This window comes from Pholcus phalangioides, unplaced genomic scaffold (genome assembly GCF_987345545.1).
Source record: "Pholcus phalangioides strain wild (caught in Gottingen) unplaced genomic scaffold, Ppha-v1.0 ptg000008l_1, whole genome shotgun sequence".
NCBI classification, from domain to species: Eukaryota; Metazoa; Arthropoda; class Arachnida; order Araneae; family Pholcidae; genus Pholcus; species Pholcus phalangioides.
In genome coordinates this window covers 11,999,568-12,021,604 of record NW_028301601.1, presented here as the reverse complement: position 1 = coordinate 12,021,604, position 22,037 = coordinate 11,999,568, and the positions used below count along the sequence as shown (strand labels likewise).

General features: G+C 34.3%; 1 protein-coding gene across 2 annotated transcripts; it reads left to right on the top strand.

Moving 5' to 3' along the window:
- Window positions 1-392: 392 nt before the first annotated feature.
- On the top strand, window positions 393-18,765 carry LOC149083697 (folylpolyglutamate synthase, mitochondrial-like). Of its 2 annotated transcripts, none has more exons than XM_089234194.1 (12): window positions 393-774; window positions 2,141-2,272; window positions 3,707-3,825; window positions 4,452-4,566; window positions 6,964-7,038; window positions 10,049-10,110; window positions 11,469-11,649; window positions 12,844-12,991; window positions 13,423-13,518; window positions 13,909-14,059; window positions 14,178-14,320; window positions 16,974-18,765. In XM_089234194.1, exons 1-12 carry the CDS (start codon window positions 661-663, stop codon window positions 17,378-17,380), a joined length of 1,743 nt encoding a protein of 580 aa, XP_089090320.1. In that variant the 5' UTR covers window positions 393-660; the 3' UTR covers window positions 17,381-18,765. The 2 variants fall into 2 exon arrangements, with proteins under 2 accessions (XP_089090320.1, XP_089090319.1); XM_089234193.1 differs by having other exon boundaries at window positions 14,178-14,326; window positions 16,974-17,516.
- Window positions 18,766-22,037: the final 3,272 nt, after the last annotated feature.

The following is a 22,037-nucleotide window of genomic DNA, read 5'->3' as shown; positions in this document are numbered from 1 at the left end:
TATGTTTTAATGATAAATATTTATTATTTTTGAAAAAAAAATTGATTTTTTTGAATAGAAAATATATTGCAAGTGGATAAATATGAAGAAAATGAAAAAAAAAAAATTGTTATTACTACCGACTTCATAACCAAGATTACAGTACTGTTAAATTCAGTAAATCTGCAAATCCGTTTCGCGTGATTTATAATATTACCTAGGGTGATAAAAAGAATAAATAAATCAAATTTTTTTTTTATATTTCAAAATATCTTGTAAAAAATTTAAAATTAAAGAAGATAGCTTTTCCCAAAGTGCGGACAAAAACGAAACTTGTCCCATTTTTACTATCGGATCCAATGGAAAGAGGTAAATTGAAAAATCGGATAAAGTCCGTAGAACCACTAAACCCTAGCAATTCACATGTGAAGGCGGGAAACTTGTTTACAAACAAAAATGGGTGAAGCATTTTTTTTACGTTTAATTCATAGTCACTTCAATTGAGTCACTCATCACAAACAAGTTTTTTTCTCCCCACGTACCTTAGATTGTAGTTAAACAATGAAAAACAATCTTTTTTTTTGACCTAATAACCAGTTGAAATGAGGAAAAATTATGTGAGTGTAGCACGTGGTTAGCCTGATAAAGTTTCTTTTCCCCCCCACTGTTGCTCTTTGCGCCATGCTTTTCCAATTGTTTTCAAATTCGACGAGGGTGTGTTTGTTCACTGAAAGCAGCTGCTTCGTATTTAGAAGTTTTTCGGTAATGGAGGCGAGAAGTAAAAGGTCTTACGAGGTATTCGTTTTACAGTGATTTCAATGAAATAGGATAAGATATCACTATTATTCATGTTTTATTTCTATATTGTATGATTCTTTTTTTTTTTTTGAAACTCCATTTAGTACAAGAATGAAGGGTTGAAAACCCATTGCCGACTATAAACAAGCTTAATGGGGTGGGGGGGGGGGGAAGGGTTGTAATTTCATCTCATTATTTGATTTACTTATTAACATTGTGAATTTTTTTATCAAAGAATTTTCAATTCTTTTATATATATGAAGCACATATTGAGGAAATGTGAGAATTATTCATAATGTCAAAAAGAGGTATCAGGAACAAAGCAAAGCTACTGGCAACTCATATTTCATGCTTTGTCAAAGTATCCAGGTAAGTATATTGACAAACTTGATTAATATGAGTGGTAAAATAGAAAACACAGAATAACGGGTGGCTTGAGTGAGGGTGCAAGGGCGGTGCGCGCCCGGGTTACAGGTCGTAAGGGGCGGCAGCCTAAGCTTTTGTCTATAAAGAACCGAAAAGACAGCGAAAATTTTGAAAACAGGCAGGGCCTGGAGGCCAAAATACTAGTAACAAGAATGGACTCTTACCACATGGGGCAGGCAAGCATGCAGTTTGGTTCCCCCAGCGGCGGATTTATGGTTTTGCTGCCTGTGGGCTGTACGAATTTAGCCGCTCTTCTAGTCTACCTCTCAGGGCTGTCTTTAGAGGTGGCACATGAGGTTTTGCTCCCGGGCAACAGATGAGGTACAGCCGCCCCTGATAACGACACCACTTTGGGATTTGACAATACAGTGGAACTTACAAGTGTAATTGCTTCCTTGAATGTACTTGTAATTTGAATCAGTCTTATACCAAAATATGTTTCGGTGGGAAATAATGGAAACTGAAATGATTCTTTTCACAACTGTCTCGGCTCATGTCAGCGAAAGGGGGGGGGGTTAGAGAGTTTGTCTCCCTCCCAAAATGTGAGAAAATGGCTGATATACAATGTATCCCACTTGCAAGACATTGCTCATTAATTGAGTTAAATTAAAATTAAAAAAATATTGCTTGTCTTGCAAAACACTCGTAAATAGAGCTACTTGTAATCGGTCCTTTTAATAGAAGGAAGTTTTAATAATCGGAAGTTAAGTAAATCATATGACTGAGAAAAATGTTTCTATTATGTTGGTATCTTTCTCTATTACCAAAGCATCGAGTTACTGTGTTGAAGAGCTTCAACTCTTCTTGAATGACAATTTATCGTAATCATATTTTTCATTTATGAAAATGTTGAGAATTTTCATTCTAAGCCAAAAGCTTGACTATTAGTTGAATTTAAAAAAAATTACATATTTCATCTTGTTATTTCTATTTTCAGGAGGCTGTTTATGCCCTCAATGGACTCCAAAGCAATTCTGCGTACATACAGAAAGCTCGTGAAAAAAGAGGATTAGATCCGCAGAAAAATATCGATGATACCAGGCGACATTTGAATTTGCTCGGCATGAAAGTAATACTGATTTACTTTTTGAAGATGAATTTTAATTACCTATTATATAAAATGCTTCTAAGAATTATAATTGAAAGCTGCTTTCATAAATCTCAATGATTCAGAATAGCATATCATCACCTTATAATGAAAACATTTTGACTGACTTTGAACGACTTTTTGACAATTTTAGATTGGGAACATATCTCACCTATTAAAGCTTTTGGGGGGAAAAAATTGGCAATGATCTGCTCTTTAGAAAAGAATGAACCCTTTTTGTGCGTTATTCAATGGGACGTCCCCCTTCTTTTTGCTCTTCATGTAAAGTTAGGAATTTTTGATGTACATTGTACTTATTATAAGATGACAATGTGTGCCAATACTTCAGATTTATCTGGAGGCCTTCCGATTTTGTAGCCGCATTAAAATCCTTTTATAAACCAGATTCTTTTGACTTTTTTATATCTTTATTGAAAAATCCTCAAATTGTGCTTTGTAAAAATGAAAAAGCCCTTAGTCCTTGCAATCCTAGGCTGGCCATATTTCTTAGAGAAAAATGCAGGAAATTGGGATTTCAAATATAGTAAATCGTCAAATATGATGCTAAAGGTGAGAAGAGTTGGTAGTTATTGCAGATTTGCTGATGGTGGGAATCGAAGCTGTACTGCGAATCAGTAAACTGTAGATTACAATGATTTCTGCAGAAAATATGTTAAACATGACAAATATACAAGATATAAAATATGAATATTTTGTATCATCAATAATCATGTAATAAACTACAGATTTTCAAGTCTGGGAATTGGCACCTCTAAAATTGACTTGAGAAATGTAAAAATTCCACTTATACAGAGTACCAACAATTCAATAATCACCGTGACCAATCAGAACAAGCAGCATTTGACAGCTGAAAAGCACAAGCACTCACCACTATCATTGGTCGGTGCAATGTTTATGGAAACATTGAGAAAAATGAACTCGTATTGAGATGATAGGCTTTTTTGAATGAGAATTTCTCGTTCGAGAAATTGTTATGGAATTGTTCCTATTCTCTCTTTACTTTTAAACAGATTTTTATAGTTTGGATTGAAGCCTAAAAGTGATAAATATTGTAAGTGCTGAAAGTGGAAATGTTTAGGAATTGCAAAAAAATTTTTTTGCAGCCTGTAAGTTCACACTTGCTACTTCTTTACACTCTCTTTTGAACTACTTAGAGGACTCTACCAGGCACTTTTCACGTTAATGACATTATAAAGCATTGCTCATTTGACACTTGAAAAATGTGAAAAATAGTTTGAATTTTTTTTTGGCACTTACATTGTTTACCACATTTACTCTTCAATTCTAAATAAAACAGCCCAGATATTTTTTATGATGATATATTTTATGTGTAAAATCCAATCAGATGACCATGAAAGGTTTTTATTTTTTTTCTCAATTCGAATGATTAAATAGCTTGAAGATCTGAATTCTTTGAATGTTATTCATGTATCTGGGACGAAAGGCAAGGGTTCGACTTGTGCTTTTACTGAGTCAATATTACGACACCATGGTTTCAAAACTGGTTTTTACAGGTTTGTACCCATCTAGCTACTATTGAATCACTTAAGCACTGTGAATATTTCTCTGGAGAATTTTTAATAAATTGACGCATGTTAGGAACTTCTTGAAATTTACAGACGCAAGGTGTAGCAGAGTTGGTAACAGAGTTTGCAAATACGGAGTGGTTCATACTTAATTATTATTTTAATTAATAGTAAAGTGAAACAAAAATGTTACATGGCACTTAGCACATACACAATATATAACCCAGTCTCCGCGAGTATAGATATTGACTAACAACGAACAAACTGATTTGGAGGTAATACATATTTTGGACGCCAAGTCACTGCCAAAATTAGTGAGATATTGCAATTCAACAATCTAACTACTATTAAATCACTTATGCACTATGAATATTTCTCTGGGGAATTTTCAATAAATTGTCACATGTTAGGAATTGTTGTTTGTTTGAATGTGTGTTCCCGAATTTATGATTTTTGTGTGTGTTATGTATTTTGAAGTGATACCATCTGTCTTCGAATTGGACATGAAAGTGGAAACTGTATGAATATTAATGTTTGTGTGTCTGCCTTATAGTCCTCATTCTATTTCGTTATTGCCTTCTCGTGTAAAAAAAGTTCTTTTCTTTGTTTTTCAGCTCTCCGCATTTGATTAGTGTTAGTGAGAGGATAAGAATAAATGGGAAACCGCTTGAAAGGGATAAGTTTGCATCATATTTCTGGCATGTTTTTGACATCCTCGAGAACGGTTTGGTAAGTGATTTTTTTTTTTTAAATATACTATATTGTTTTATGTAACATAAATGTTTGATTTTCAAAAAAAAAGTTTCTCGGAACTGAAAAATATACTATGATACAAATTTTTTTTAAAGTTTGGTGTTTCAATCAGCGTTAAAAAAAAGCTTTAATTGAAAAATCCATAATACCAATTTACTTATTCCATTTTGAATAGAATATTTTTGCTAAAATAATGTTCAAATTTCACAAAAAATACACAAATATCACTGAAGATTTTTTTTACGTGAAATATTTAACATGAACGCAACCATAGATATGTAGAATCTGTAAAACCTTATCTGAGCATTGATTGCTGAAAGCTAAATTCAGTTTTGGGTGTCTTCAGATGGAAAACCATATTAGTAATTTGCTACCACTTTTAATTTGAAGCATATGCAGACAAACATATTAGATTAATTCATTCCTGATAGTTACGCTACTCACACCATGAAAATGGTTTATTTTGTATCAAATTTTCTTCTGAATCAGTGTTCTGCAACTTTTTTTTACAACTTTGGACCAGTGAAAGTAGTTCTCCAGCATGGCCCAACCCTTTGGGGGTAATTCGCTTATATCCCCATGGGACAGAACCTAGGCCATGAAAGTAGTTGAAAAATTTTGTGGACAGACAACAATAGGAAAATTAATTTTCAAACTGGAGGAAATTTAATACATGAAGAAATAAAAGTGGAGGGGGGGGGGGGGGAACACAAAAGATAAATAAATGGGAGAAATGTTTTAATAAGTGAATTGGAGATATAATTCATGGATGGGGGAAAATATATAAATGAACAGAAGAAATAATTTAATGACAGACAAAAAATGAACAAGTACGAGATAAATAATAATAACAATGTGAATAAGATAGATAATAATAAAAGATAGTAATAGATAGTAATTGACCGGAAAAAATAAATTGGAGAAATAATTTGCACTCTCACCAATGGCTAAGACAGAAATAAAAACAAATTTAGAGTAGCATAATATTTAATTAAATTTAAAATTATTTAATCACCATGAATGTTCTATGAGTAGATTAGGGGTCATTCAAGTATTATGTCAGCATCGATGTGGGGGGGGGGGGGGTTCTGATTTGCTGACTTTTGAGGCCAGGGGTGGGGAGGGGGGGGGGTTTGGATGATGCTTACATCATCAACCACCCTTTATGAAGGTATGGAATATTTTAAATGGCATCTTATTCGGTGCGTCAAAAACGGAAAAACCTTTGGATAGCTATTGGGCACCTGAACATTCTCCTTATTGATGTCACCTACAGAGCCATTTTAGTGATCTCTAAATGTTTCGCGGATCCTTTAAGTGGTCTGGAAATGTGTCAGGGCCGCTTAAGTGCTCTAAAAATGTGTCCAGACCACTTAAGTGTTCTGGAACTGTGTCATGTATCACTCAAGTGATCCGTAATTATGTCATGGATCAATTAAGTAATCTGGGAATGTTCTGTGGGTAACTTGAGTGATGTAGAACCGTACTGGGGGCTGCTTAAGTGCTCTGAAACTGTGCTATCGATCGTTTAAGTGTTCTGGAACTGGATTACTTGAGTGATCTTTGAATGTAAAAGTGATCTTTGAGGCCTACTTCAGTGATCTGAAAATGTGCCCGGGCCACTTAAATGCTCTGGAATTGTGACACGGGTCATTTAAGTGATTTGTAAATGTGCTGCTTAGTTCATTTTTACAAAATTAGATTTGAGGGGGCAAGCCACATCAGATAACCTTCCGGATCACATTTGGTCTGTGGGTTTACCATGTATATGGCTGAAAGGGTGGGTCGCAATGAATTTCTTAGAGAAATTTTGAGTTCTTAAAATAGTATTAAAATTAACAGAAATTGATTATAAAAAAATATAAGGTATTTTCTTTTGAAATTTTAATTTTTTAAAAAACATTTTTGCATTAAAAAAATATTTTTTTTGTCTGGGGGGGAGGTGCACGAGCCCCTTATGCCCCCTCCCGCTTACGTTTCTAATCCCACCATATATGTGTTAGGAGGTATGGGGCAGTGCTGATGAAATTTTGCTGACAAGAGGGGTCAAAAATGACTAAAAATTTGCTGATGTAATACTTGAACGCCCCATTACTGCAGGGATTCTCAAACTTTTTCCACCCGCAGCGCCCTTTTTTCTAATCAATACTTATCCATGCCCCCCCCCCAAGCAGTTTAACAAAGAAGCTCTTCAAAAAAGCCTTTTTCAGTGCTACTGCTTCGAGGTGGCCCTGAAAAAGGTTGGAAGTACACAGTTTGAGAACCTCTGGATTACCAGAAATTTGAATTAAATTTAGCTATGTTTAGATGTGATACAATAATAATATATCATAATGTGCATTATTCCGAATATAATTTCTGAATTTATTTTAGACACCAGAACAGAAAATGCCAGCATATTTTATGTTCTTGACTGTGATGGCATACTACACCTTCTTGAAAGAAAAGGTATAATTCAATAACTTTATTTTTATGCTAGTTTTCCTTACAGTACCATTTGTTAAGTTATTTGAAGTACAGTCGGCCCCCCCCCCCCGTATTCGCGGGGGTTACGTTCCGAGGGTGACCGCGAATACGGGAAATCCGCGAATAACCGAAACCATGGTTTTCTTCTTGTATGTCTCGTTTATTGAACATCATGGGAAAGAGCAGGGTGACGCAGAGGATAGAACGAAATGTAAAAGAGGGTGCAGCGATTGTTGGCTATGTTTTCTGAAAGAACATTGTGATTTCTGTTTGTCGTGTCTTCTTCATATCATCAAGTATGTTGTAATATGATGACAAGGCTTCCTCTACCAATTTTTCTAAATGTGAAGAGCGTACCATATGGGGGATCTATGCCATGAAAACAATCCATTGCTGATTTGAACGTGCGAAGCCTTTCCGCTATGTTACTCATGGTGAACCTGTGTGTGTGTCTTCTACTACTTTATCTTGATCTTCATCTGGTACCGCTTCAGTTTCAGGAGCATGCAACCTGCATTAATTCCTCCTCTGTCAACACCTCTGAATTGCTATTAATTTAGCTGTTCGACTTCCTCTATATCCATATCATTGAACCCTTCTCCACCCACCTGTTTCACTAACGTAACAATGTCTTTTATAGTCTCTTCAGTTGGCTCTGTAGAAGGGGTTGTATCCTTTAGTGCACATTGTGGCAAAAGGTTAATCCAACCCAAGAGGACTGTTTCTCTCTTGGGAGCTGCCACGGCTCTGGTGATGACAGTAATGTCATTAGCGAGCCATTCTAAATATGCACAACTCAAATTTTGTAAACAAAACACATGAATGACGACTTCTGAGAGTTGAAAAAAAAAAATTCCAATAAAGGAAACAAAACCGCGAATACGGGGGGGGGGGGGCAACTGTACTTTTAATAAATTAATTTCAGTACTTATGTGAAGTAGGATAACATGTAAAATGCCTTTCATCACAACAAGCTGGTTCAAGAATGCCTATAGTAGTGCTTAAGAAAGCAGGTGATATCATCCTTTGTTGGGCCTGCACTTGCAGGGAGAAGGGGGTGGTAGAAGATACTGATACGACATGGGATCCTATGGGGGTGTCTTAGTGAAGGAGGCTAGGACTTTTCCTTTTGGAGGAAAGGGAACGATGAGCCAAAAGAAGTTTGTAAGACTGGAATAGACAAACTCCTTGGTGCTCTCTGAAGTATTTAAGGTGGGGTGCTCATTGAAGTGATATAGTGATATGATAAGTAATATGATCAATAGACCAGTATCAATTTCAGTTTTTTAACCAATCCATGTCAATGCTGCAGTCATATCGCTTTCATCATACAGCACTTGTATCGCTTCAGTGTGCATTTTGCCTAAGAGTGTTTGATGAAAGAAGACATAGCAAAAACTTCTTTCAAAGTACTTTAAGCATATGTAAAGTAGTTTTTAAAATTTTGTAACTAGTAAAGGCAATGAAATACTTCATGTTACTTTATCCTATTCATTTGATGTTGATTTATTTGATCTTCTCTTTATTTAAGCCTGAAACTCTAAAACACCCATATATTCTAAATTAGGGTCTCTGAGGTAGGTCAGGTCCACATTTACTCGGATAATTTGGGGGTCCTACTGTAATAATTAAAAATATATTTCATGATGCATTGTTAAATGTAATACGCATGTTTTATTATTCATGGCAACAGTTAAAAATGTTCAAATTAATTTTATCAGCTTTTCATCATTGATATTAAGCCTAAGAAAAGTAATTTAGTTCATATATTGCTAAAAGAAGTGCTGAAATTATAGTCAAACTTGGTTAATTCAAACTCCGAAGTCACTGGAAAAAAGTTCAAATTATCAGATTTATATATCCTAGATTGTAAAATGACCACAAATTGCAACTTAATCATCATCATTTACAGAGGATAATAATTATCAATTATTAAAATTTTATTATCAGCTAAGTGTTTCCTAAATTTAATAATTAATTAATTATAATAATTCACCTTGGCTGCTACATTATTCCACTGTTCTGGAATCAGCATCACTGCCAAATGTCCTGACCCATGTTCAAAGCAAAATTTACAGAAATAGTTCATGATGTATGAGATGATAGTTAGAGTTTTATGATCAATAGTTATGAAATGGTTTCTCAAATTTTGCTTATAATTTTTATGCTATCAAATGAATATACTTTCATTAATGCATTGTGCAAGCTGAACTTTCAGATACTTTCCATACTCTTAACGATGATAAAAGGATTCAAATTTTGAATGCTACACCTTGATCCTATAGGTTGAAAAGTATAATTGGTATCAAGTAATACACAGTCTTGATGTACTCCAGCTGAACAATATTAAAATGGGGATTAAATTATCAAAATAATAATAGTAGAGAAAAATGAAATTTTAAAACATTCATTAGTCTTTAAAAATTTGTTGTTTAACAACTTCATCGAGAAAAGTAAAGTCTGGCTTCTTGTAGGAATTTTCTGAAATAAATTTTCTAATACAAAAATCATGATTTTTTAACTTCCAACTTTGAATTAAACAAGAAATTTTAACATTAAGAAAGATGGAAAACTCAAGGGGTTGTTCGTAAAAGTTTGAATTATCCACATTTCGAACTAAGCAAGTTCTATTGTACATGATTCATGATGAAAATTCCTGACAGTTTTACTCATATCACTGATTGGGTACCTCTACTTCGTGTCATTACTTGTGATTAAGTTAGGAATTTATGCTATGAAATGTACAGAAAATCTGTAATATATTTTGACATACTGTCCAAGTAAAAAAAAAATCTGCACACAAAAGAAGAAAATCAGACTTTTGACCAGTCAATAATTTTTTCTGTGGGAATTCAATATTTGTATCATGTTTTATGTTTTTGAGGTGGAAATTATTTTTTATTTGATCTTTATCTTGAATTTTTTAAATCTGTCAATGTTGGATTAAAATAAATTACATTAAATAGCATACAACTTTTCAATATTTTACCAGGTTGATGTGGCAGTGATGGAAGTTGGTATTGGTGGCCTCTATGATTGTACCAATGTGATACAGTAAGTTCTTTTAATTCTCATTTAATTCTGTATGATGCTGTACAGAAAATATTGTTGAAGGGTTTTTTCTTCAATTATTCTGATGTAATGATATGAAACTCATTTTTCAGTATAATGATAAATGTTGTTTAAATTAAAATGCAATGTCCCATTTATTAGGTTGTTAAGCAAATGTAGGTTTGTTAGTGAAACTTCAAACAGCACAAAACTGTGTGAAAATGGACTTTATTAATTCAAAATAGATGACATTCGATTCAATCATCTCTCAAGATACAGATGAATTTATGCTAGTTGTACTGAAATGATATCTTATAGGTGTCTTTGATGGCTGCCTCATTGGTGATATTCTTTTCCTATACAAAAGTAAACCAAATGCTAAAAAAAATAGTCATTTGCGATATGTATTGATAATAAGTCGGGTGAGAAAGGAAGTGCTAGTTATGAATTTTTGCACTATTGTTCTTGACAAGTGTTCAAGATGAAGTTTTACTTCTCTTTTGACTGATCTAGGCCACTTAACTCATAACTTTTTATGCTTTGCATCCATCTCTGGGCACAATATTCTTCTACATCAATGGTTCTACCAAATTCTATGAATGATATCAACTGTTCACCATCAACAGTCACCATTACATTTGGTATATGAAGGACTAGTTGGGACTTCTGTAGTGTCTCGTTGTTTCGCAGATGATGGTGATTATCCTACATGATCTATTTTTTGTTATATCACCACTCTGTTTGAGCAGAACTTCTAGTCAACAATATGTTTTATTTATTTACTGCATGGAAAGCCAACTAATCAAGCTTCTTTGCTCTACTAAGTACTTGCAAACGTCAGGAAACCATTGGATATTGGGCGCCTAATGTCTCTGCCATGTCTCTTAAAGTTTGGCGAGTTATCATTGTTAATAGCTGGTGCTGTGTCCACATAGTTCATTTTTACGGTTCATATCGTCAAATCAGAATTTTTGCAACCATTGTTGAATGGTTCATTTATTTGTTATAATTTTCAAATACTTAGTTGATGTTTCTGGCTATCTCTGCTGCATTGCTTTAAAATTTGAACTCATTTAAGAAAAATTTCCCTATTTGGCTTACTCCTGTATTGTGTCTCACAATATATGATCACAATATGAGCGTGAATTCAAATTATTCCCAATTATTATGCATGGATATTCAGTCTTTGCTATTAAAAATACTAGCACCACCTGATGGTGATGTTTATAAAACAAATTACACATAATTCCTAACTGAAGTGGTTCACATGCAATACCTAATATATTTGATATACCATTCAAGCAGATTATGTACATAATAGCACATAAAGTAGAAATGTAATGTTTGTCCTTTTTTTTCAGAAAACCTGTTGTAGTTGGTGTCACCACATTAGGTTTGGACCATGTTAGTATTCTCGGCAATACTATCACAAAGATTGCTGAACAAAAGGCTGGCATATTCAAACCGAATGTTCCTGCCTTCACTGTTCCTCAAGTTGATGGTGCTATGGAAGTGTTGCTTAAACAAGCTCAAATCACTCAGGTAAATTCACTTTTATCGCACATGACTCCAAAACCGACTTGCACTGTAATTTTAAATAGGAAATTTCTGCTGATCTTACACAATTTTTAAAGTTTTGGTTTTTGGATATTGTAGTTTGCATGAAAGAGCGGCGTTTATGTATCACAAGTTTCATTTGCCATTGTTTCTTCTGATTTCTTATATAGAATATTAGAATTATCTTCTTCATTCATAAAAATTGATTATTTTGGGTATTGTTATTAAGACTTAAAATATTATTTGTGATTGTTAATAGATTCTGACAGTACCACTCACAATAATCTTGTGTATATGGTATGTGATCGCCCTTGACTGTTTTATTGGGGAATCTGGGAATAATATAAATTAGTGGTTTCTGACCAAAAAATATCAGCAATGATGGAAGAAACAAGTATAATTACCAAAACAAACCATACAAAATTAGTTGATGCAATTTGCTACAGAATACGTAAGATTCTCATGCACATTTCTAAGGGTTCTAGCATACAAATTACTGAGGGATATGCAAGCCTCCCAGTTCAAGGAGCTACTTGAAGCATGAAAGGTTGGGTACACCCACTATCATAGATAATAAAAAAAATCGGACACAATATTTGCACGTGTGAATGAATGAACACCAGAACTCTGTTGCCAGACTTATCCCATTGCCGAGATCTCTTCCAGCCCAGCTTACATTACACGTACAAGATTATATTTGTCTTAGACAATTTAACAAGATTTATGATGGTTATTGAAATGACTGAGAGTAAGGAAGGAAAAGCCCAAGGAAAGAGACTTGAACAAAAAAAAATTGTCTTTCTAAGTAATATAAAAAAAATTCTCTTTAAAATTTTTAAATGTTTTGTTTCAATTAAGTTATTCACACTTTATCTGTGAACCAAACATTTTTTTTCCTTCAAATTTCACAGTCTATAATGTAGTCTGATGCTTCCATGTTAAGTGCAATGCATAAAACTTTCAGTCTGGTCTACCATGTTCTGATAAAAGTAATTCTCTCAATTTCGTTATTTGAAAATTTTCCTAGCAATGGTCAGGCTGCTTGGAAGTTTTATATGCTGCATAAATGTTGTACGTTGAATGCGTGAAATTTATCCAATTCAAGTTATCACATAGTTTGTCTTTCTGTTTTCCTTTACTTCTTTTACAACAATTTTATTCTTGTTCTTTCAATTTTAGTGCCCGCTAGCTATTGTTCCATGCCTCGATGCATATTGCCAAGTATCCCATCCTTTGAATTTTGGTGCACCAGGTGTTGTTCAGAAATTAAATGCATCACTGGCATTGCAGCTATGTAAAACATGGTTGGAATATGTAAAATCTGATGGTAAAATTCTAATTTTACCTGCCAAATAATCTATCATTAATTAGTTATAATTATTGATTCTATATTTGAACCTGCATACTCGTAGTGTTTGTTGTTATGGATGAATATTCAATTTTTACCCATTTTGCCTTTGGAAAGTAATATAGGAAATACCTGTTTCTATTTCTATATATAATTAGTGAAACCTCTTGATAATGAACACCCTTAGGACAGAAATTTTTTTCTGCTAACGGGGTGTTCATTGTGGGGAGGTTCTACAGTTGTGTGTTAAAAACTTCAAGAAATTCTAGCATTGTCATTCAGGAATTGTTTCATTTAGCTCTCCCTCCATAAACTAACTTATTAATTTCAAAATTATTTTAATGAAATATTTTTTTAACCTTTCCTTAAGAAGGGAATTGGTGTGATTTAAAGATATCTTATCTTGTCAGGTTTCAATGCAGAAGCAAGTACTATGCAAAGTGATGTTTTTTCAATATCTGTGCCTATGGCGAATGCATTTCCCCTTGGTCCTGATTTCTGTCGAGGTAAATCTATGTGTGTGTATATGTATTCTTTAAATACAGTAAAATATTACATATTAGATTTTCATGGCCATAATTAATATCATGGTGGAAGTATTTTGTTCTGTTTGACCGTAAGTAAATAAACTTATGAGCAGGGCTGGATTTAGGTTTGATTAGCCCAAGGCTATTGGAGGGAATGGAACTCGTTATATGTCTAACTGCAGCTGTTTTTTGTCAAAAAATAAGAGTTTGAGATTTTGGAGGCTCTTTGCAAACCTCTGAACTCTAGGCTGCAGCCTGTCTAGTCTATAGGGAAATTAAGCACAGCTTATGAGTACAGAATATATTATGAAATATCATTTATAAGCTGAAGGATACATGTAAGTCAATGTAGTCTGAATGATTTCACAGGACTCCAGTCTTGCGTTTGGCCTGGGCGATTCCAGACAGTCAGGAAAGGCAAGTTCACATTCTATCTGGATGGGGCTCATACAATGCAAAGCATTAGATATTGTTCCAGATGGTTTCAGGAACTTAGTAAGAAGGAAGAGGATGCTTTAGGGTATGAATATCATAGTTTATTGACATTTTCATCAATTATTTTTTTTGTTTAGTGCTACAGTTGTGATGATTTTGTTTACCATTTTATTCATTGAATTCTTTGTAACTATTGTTTCCAGTGAACCGGTGTGCCGTGTGTTGCTGTTCAACTGCACAGGCGAAAGAAAAGCAGAAAGTTTGTTGGATCCCTTGTCTGAGTTACACTTTGATTTGGTATTGTTCAGTCCAAATCGTCTGTTTGTGATGAAGGATTCATCTTCAGGTTTGTGTATGTTTACTTTATATAATTTAGAATCACCACAGGGGTTTGTTGTTTTTCTTCATTTTAATCATGAGATTCATATTTCATTCAGTAGAAATCGCAGCATAGTGAAACCTAATTGGTATGAAGCCAAGTGTTGGAAAATTTACACCAATTTGAAAATAGATATGAGTTTTCCCTATGTAGATTGTTCAGTTGTGGATAAAATATCACAGCATTCTGTTTATTCATAAATACAGGTGCAATCATACTCATTTTTCATTAACAAGGTTACAATTCAGCATGCAAGTAAATATAAATATTGGTTAATTGTGGCCAAAATTTAAGAAAGTCTTTGTTTTTCAGTGTGGTGGACAGGGTAGCCCAGGTCAATGATATACTTGCCTAAAGTACCAAAGTATGTTCAGAGGTGTCGCGAGTTCCCTATTATTCCCTTGTCAGAAACTTTCCTGACACAGGGGTACAGCACAAACGGCGACATGACCACAGAAAAAAATTGCTACAGCAGGGAGTCCTCCATTGAGGGGTTAGCGCACCCACTTTTTTGTGTGTATAAAAAAAAAGGCTGCCATTTGGAACTGGCAATAAACTCTAGGTCCTGGTCTAATTAGCCCTCGTGTGCACAAAAATCACAAAATGACAGTGGAGCGACTAAAATGGTCAAATGATTAAGGTTTCATTACATTGTTTTCCTAGCTGTAGAAGAAGAAATATTTGTTGTGAGTTTTTCCTGTAATCTCAAGAGTTTATTGTTTCTAGTTTATACTTCTGACAATATACAGTCAACACTTGTTTTCATGAACCCGTACAGATGTGAAAAACTAGTTCACGTAAAATTGAAAGTTTATAAATGGGAAAGATATATTTTTTTAAATAGTATATTGTTTGGAATCAAATGATTAGTTTTTAAAGACATGCAGTACCTAAATTAGAGGTTAAAAAAAATCAAGCATCGACTGCAGTTACAAACATAGAATGTAAGGTAAAACAAGTAATGATAAATTCACGCCAGAAATATGATTTATAGTGGAACCTCTCATAACTTACTTTTTTTTATCCCATGGAATTGTACTTCAATGTATTCACCTTCACCACTTATCAATTGACGGTCCCTGTAAGTTGACGAAATTTCCAGTCCTGCGGGTGCCTGTTATCAAGAGGTTTCACTGTAATATTATTTTTAACTTGATCGCTGTATGTCTCTCTTACACACATTTTGTGTCAATTTGCTCTACAGGGCTTGACAAGAGGAACCAGGTCACCGTGGCAACTGAACAATTGGCATGGACTCCTAAAATTTTCCATGTTTAGTTACTAAATTTGATTTTTGAGGACAATACAGAATTTTTGGAAATTTTGTTAATGTCTCTACCAACATGGAAAGTGTTTTTTTCTATTTTGAAGTGGGTGCTAAGCTCTCCAATGCCTCTCCCCCTTTAAAAATAAGTAAATAAAAAAATTATTTTAAATATGCTTAGCTTTTAATTTTGCTGACATCTAAATTATTTTTCAATTTGTCAAGCCCTGACTTACAATGTAGAACATTAAACACATCCTTAGCTGTTAATTTTTTCATTATTATGTTTTGTGATATTCTGGCACAATTTTAAACAGTAATTAACTAGACATTGACCAATACTGTGAAGCTACTATATTGCCTCTTTGGTGGAGATCATTGATCTTTAATTGTGGGAAAACTCGTGAAATCATGTTGATCAATTTATATGTTGCATTTAAATTATGTACTTAAGTTGTAATGCATATGCTGGATATGTTATGTTACAAGTATGGAAAATGAGGACTATATAGCATCACACAAGTTACGCATATTATTTCTGTGGTCCCCAACTTCAGGGCATTAATGTGAGCTGATCTCCCTGTCAAAAAAAGTCTTCTCCAATGGGAGCACCAGACCTACTACGGTACAAATATTTAATTATTAAACTTCACTCACAATTTGAAATATAAATTACAGCACTTAAAATTCACACTCTGCACTAGGTACACACACACACTTCTAGCAAATTTCATTCAGTAGTGAATTGCCCATGATGATGGACCAGAGTTTTCTCAATTTAGAAGACGTTCCACATATTGAAAAGAATCACCTCAGATTTAGACCGGTCATCCAGTAAAGCGACAACATATGGCAAGCTACATGAGCGGCAACAGGCGACATTGAGTCAGATGACAAAGGTCATCTGAGGTCATCCACTGAAAACGACCTTTACATGCTACTCAGTCCATGACTGTACTCCATGAAGATGAGCGTGTTTGTTAGATAATAATCTTGAGGAAATATTGAAAAACTAAAATTTTTGAGAAAATTTATAAATTAAATTTATCAAGTCCGCATACTCAATGGGACATCTGACACAAGCTAGGAGAAGGCATTCTTTACTGTGAATAAATGAATAATTATATTTAATCAATTACTACTTACCATGAATCAAAATGGTAATTATCAAATTTCCAGCTTCCATGTTCAAGCTGTAAAGGAGGGAGAGAGACAGAGGAGAGGAGGAAAAAAAAAAACAGCAAGTGGCACATCAACCTGTTGGAATTGGAAATTTTTCTACACATAGTCATTCAATGGTTCATTTTGTGATTTTGATTATGAAAACTATTGTAACATTTTGTCCTATAATTTCAGATCAGAGTAATTTCAATGTGGATCCTGCTGTGGAGATGGATCAGTGCAAAATAAACAATGAAGTATGGTGTCATCTCATGAGAAGTTATCACGAGAATGCAATGAGTGTCTCTTCAGTGCCTTCCCTCGCATCGCTCATCTCAGTCCACAGAAGTAAATATTGCGATCCTGAGAACACTATGATATTCACATGTCTTTCAGGTGCCATTAACTGGTTAGATGGTGATTTATCGAAAGATATGTTGTTCAGCTGCCATGATCAGGAGGAAACTTGTTTAAGATTACATTCAACCATAGCAAAAGCAAAAAATGTACAGGTTCTCATCACAGGAAGTTTACATCTTGTTGGTAATGTCTTGGGCATAATTGATCCTAATTTGGACTCTGAGCCTTTTATCCTGATGTAGTGAGGCAGTATTACAGTTGAATCCCGTTTTAATGAACACTTTTCTAATCCCCCAGATAAGTTTACGTGGGAATAATGCAAAAACAAGGAATTCCTTTATAACAAAATTTCGTTATAACGAAGTGAATTCTCTGATCTCTTGGAGTTCGTTACAACGGCATTCAACTGTATATAGATGCAATTTTATTGTGCATATTTTTATAAGAACAAAAATATAAGTATTTATTTGAAAAAGTATTTTATATCATTTTTTGCCATGTTATGTTCATATAATGTAAATTTTATGATGCCACCATTTTATGAGTATATACAGTAGACTTCCAATTATCTGTGGGGTTTCAGTAAACTTCAGGAAGATCTTATTGAAGGAATGGAGAGAATTTTGAAAGTGCTCTTCATGGAATAAAAACCTCTGCATATTATTTATTTATTATTTTTTTTTTTGTGTGGAATCACTGTGTTCGTAAATTTGTTTTCTCCAACAAAGATAGTTTTTTTTTAATGCCATACTCTTTAGCAGAAAAAATGAGAATGGAAATAGTTCTGCTGAGGGTTTTTAAATACCATGTCATTCGAGATGAGACAATATTATGCAGTAATAAGTGTGTTCATCTTGCATACAGGCTCAAGACATTTATGGAAGTGCACAGAAGTAACACATAACAGAGGTTTAATTAACATTTATTTTGCAACAAGACTATTACATTAATTAAGGTTATGCTACACAACACTCCAGGTGACGGGCAAATGGGTAGTTGGTTTACATCTGATAAGGGAGAAATAGAGTGCTTTTATACACAACAGACAATCTGAGAATATGTAAATGCAGTCAGTCCACCTAGGTTAGCATATCACACCATAAAGCTGGAGTAGCATGCACACCACAATTTATATCCAGAAAACAACCTCTGGTGGTGAATATCAGAATTAATTTTTTTGTTTGTTCTTAATTTCTTCCCATCCCTTTATTAGGACGTTCCCAAACTTTTATGGCTTTCTAAAGAGCAGACAGAAAGCTTCAGACAGCTCAAAACATGGCAAATTTAATTATAGATACCTCGGTTAAAGGGTTAACTTATTCTTATGACAAAGTTAACACATTATTTATTGTTTACCACCTTTTAAACCAATTTGTGGATTATCCAAAATCCTTGTCAACTGCTTAGATAATCTGGAGTCTATTGTATAAGTTATGCATCTATTGTTATTTTTAAATCAAGCTCGGATGTGCCATATTTAGAATATGGCTTACTTGTATTTAACACTGTTTTTCCCATCTTTCCTTAGTTTTTCAAATTCAAACATCTCTGTGAATATTGAACTTAAAAATGTGGAATTTATTTTGTATCAGGAGAGACTGAGCAACAACTTTCTAATTGGGTTTTTGAGCACACAAGGATGGTATAAAGAGGATGGTATTTTGTTATTTTAATATCTATACAACCTCTTGCAGCATGAATGACATATCTGAGTACTACACATGATTTGGATCTTTTGCTATTGGAAGTATACATCTAGGATCCATGGTATGCCAGCAAAATGCCATATGCCCTATTACCCATGCACCCTGCACATGTAATGCAGACCTGCCAGCTCTACTGATTCAGACGGGAGACTCCTGATTCTTTTACCCTTCCCCCCTTCTGTCCAGAATTAATTAAAAATTAATCAATTAATTAATTTAAGTTTCTCTTGATTTTAGTGGAAAATCAGATCCCTGAGATTTTTTGACAGAAATTTATGCCAATGATCGTTGGTGCCATAGGTTAAGGTGTCTATAGAAAAGGACTTCAGTTATCTCTAGGTGCTCCGCAGCAGTTCTCCAGAACTTCAGCCATCACAAGTCTTTATGCTTTGGCATGTTGAAGCTACTGGAAACTGATAATTTTATTTACTTGCTTGATGAACCAATGACTATTGTTTGCATGTTGATTTTGTTGTATGACAACCACATGATATGGTTTTACTAGAAATAAACATTCCAGATAGCATAGAAACGAAAAAAAAGGCAGTGGTTTTTATCAGAAGATTGAGGAATTCTAAGGGTTGTTTTATATTAAATTATTGTTTGATAAATTAACTATATGTCATGGTATTGCAAAGTGTGAGAGAGTTTTCAATTTGTTCATTTTAATTGTTATTTACCAAGATAGCTCCATCATATACTGTATTTTGAAAGCCCCAAATTAATATGTCTTAGTAATTAAAAAATAATAATTGAAAATTTTTAAATTGGTCTTGAGGGGCAGTGGCTTTCTCCCCCCCCCCCCCTCCATAAACCTCTGAGAGAATCTTCTGATTTTTAGATCCTAAAAGTTGCCACGTCTGTGTAATGTTTTGGAACTGTGATTTATCAATTTTTAACCTCTTTACGATCACGGGCATAATATTATGTCCAAACACCAGCGAAATAAATTCAAGTTCTCTGTGCTTTCTTTTCTCTCTCTTCACCATCGCAAAGCTTTATAGCAATCCTATTATCGATGGAAGTTGCTTTTTCTCTCCCCTCCTTTATCTATAATGTATCTTTCTGTTATATACATGTAAGAGCGAAAGAGAACAGAACACGTAGGGTGAGGGTGAAAACAGGTCTCTGAAAAAACTCTTATCTATCATACTTTTTCCTTTTATATATTTTTTCTCCCTCCTTTTCCTTTTTTCTAACATGCAGTTAGGTTAGGACAAGGTTACCAGATTATTTAAATCGATATAATCTGAATTCCTTGTCAAAACCTTGTACATAAAGTGGTTAATATGATCCAGTGATAGTTGGATGTGTTTTCTAGAGTCAATTCTTTATTTGATAAACCTCCAATTTATGAACTAGTCTTCTGGGTCCCAAACAATATACCCCCCATTTCTTTATACATCATTTCTATTTATATATGAACAAGTCCATACAGGTTTTAAAAACAAGTGTCGACTGTATTGTGCTCCTGATATTCCCTTTTTTACTTTGACTTAACTTCCAACAGAATTTTTCGTGCAATTTAATCATTGGTTGAGCATAAAATGAGAATAAATTCCACTAAAATGAAAAATAAATGTTATGAACATTAAATGTGAAGTGGAGAATTTAAGAAATTTAATTTTTAAGTGATGGGGAGATGGAAAGATGTGTGCAGTGATAAAAACAATGAATAATTAAAGAAAAAGAGCAGTGCTAGAGAGCGAGCTCACTGTTAGAGAAAATGTCAGTATTTGTTGGTTTGACCAAGGCTGCAATGACCCTATTTTCCCCCAGGAAAGAGGGAGATATTCTTACAAGATGTCGCTGCAATTTTCTGCCATTGACAAAAATTATTTTTGGCCATCTCTCACATGGGCAAAATGATAATTTTTTTTTCCAGTAGAATAGGTATATTGTTTGGAACTTGATTCAGAAAAGATGGAAAAAGAGGTAAGAGGTGACAGAAAAGAGGTGATAGTACACACTGATACAAACAATTGTCATCAAAGAATGCATGGTTTAACACAGTTTCACAAACTTTTTATTCTATCGCCCCCTTCTTCAGAAATCTTTTTCTCTCATTGCCCTCCCCCCATCTCAAGTGAATCCATAGAATCGTATATTAAATTCGTAGCTTCTATTGCCAGTGCTGTTTTAATGCATGGGCCCCACCTGGGCCTCAAGAGAAGAGAAGCCTCAGAAAAATGTGAAGCAGTTGAATTTTTTGACATTTTGCTATGTAGGGCCTCAGAAAAATCACTTGGCCTGGGGGCCCATGATGCTCTTAAGACAGCCCTGTCTATCGCCCCCCCCCCCCGCAAAGAACCATTCCATCACCCACCAAGGGGCGATATTGCCCACTTTGGGAAACACTGGTCTAACATGAAACGCAAATGCACTAGTGGAAGAAAAGATATAAAAAACAAATGAAACAAAAATAGTATACAGGTGAGACAAAAGATAGAGCAAAGAGAGTAAGTATATGAAATAGATTTCACTTTTCGCCCTCACCCTGCCCATTCTCTTTCATTCTTATACATGTATGTTACTGCCAAATCCCAAAGTTAGCCACTACAGTCGATCCGACCAGCTACTGTCCAAATTTCGGGCTTTCACTGGGCTTTGGCCGGCTCCTATATGTCGAACCCTGTATATAGATCACTAAGATATCGATATTCAGATACTTTTGATTGTTATGGTTGCCAGTTAGCTATATCACAAAAAATATGTCAGCGTGGCGAAGATCCAAACCATAGGGATCAGTGTCAAGGGATATATATATATAGGAAAAAGCCAAAGCCCAGCGAATGCCAGAATTTCGACATTGGCTGGGCCAATTGGGCTGGCAGTTTGCGAGGGGGGCCAACTTCAGGCTTTACCAGTAACATTTATAGTAGAATGATACATCATATGTTGGAAAAAACCACTAATGGAAGTATAGAAATAAACAGAAGGTAAAATGAACAACTTCGTAGGGTTGCAACAAAGCCTTGCGAAAGGAAGAAAACAGCACTTGTTTGAATTTATTCCACTGACGTTAGGATGCAATATTACGTTCTTGATCGCGTTAAGTGGTTAATTTGAGCCCGACTCCTATTGAGTTCCATGTAAAGTGAATCTTTAAAATGTGGGTATCTCGAAATGGAATTTCGAGTTGTTGCTTTTCTGAACTGGGACGTCAATATAATACGTGATGTATAATATTTTT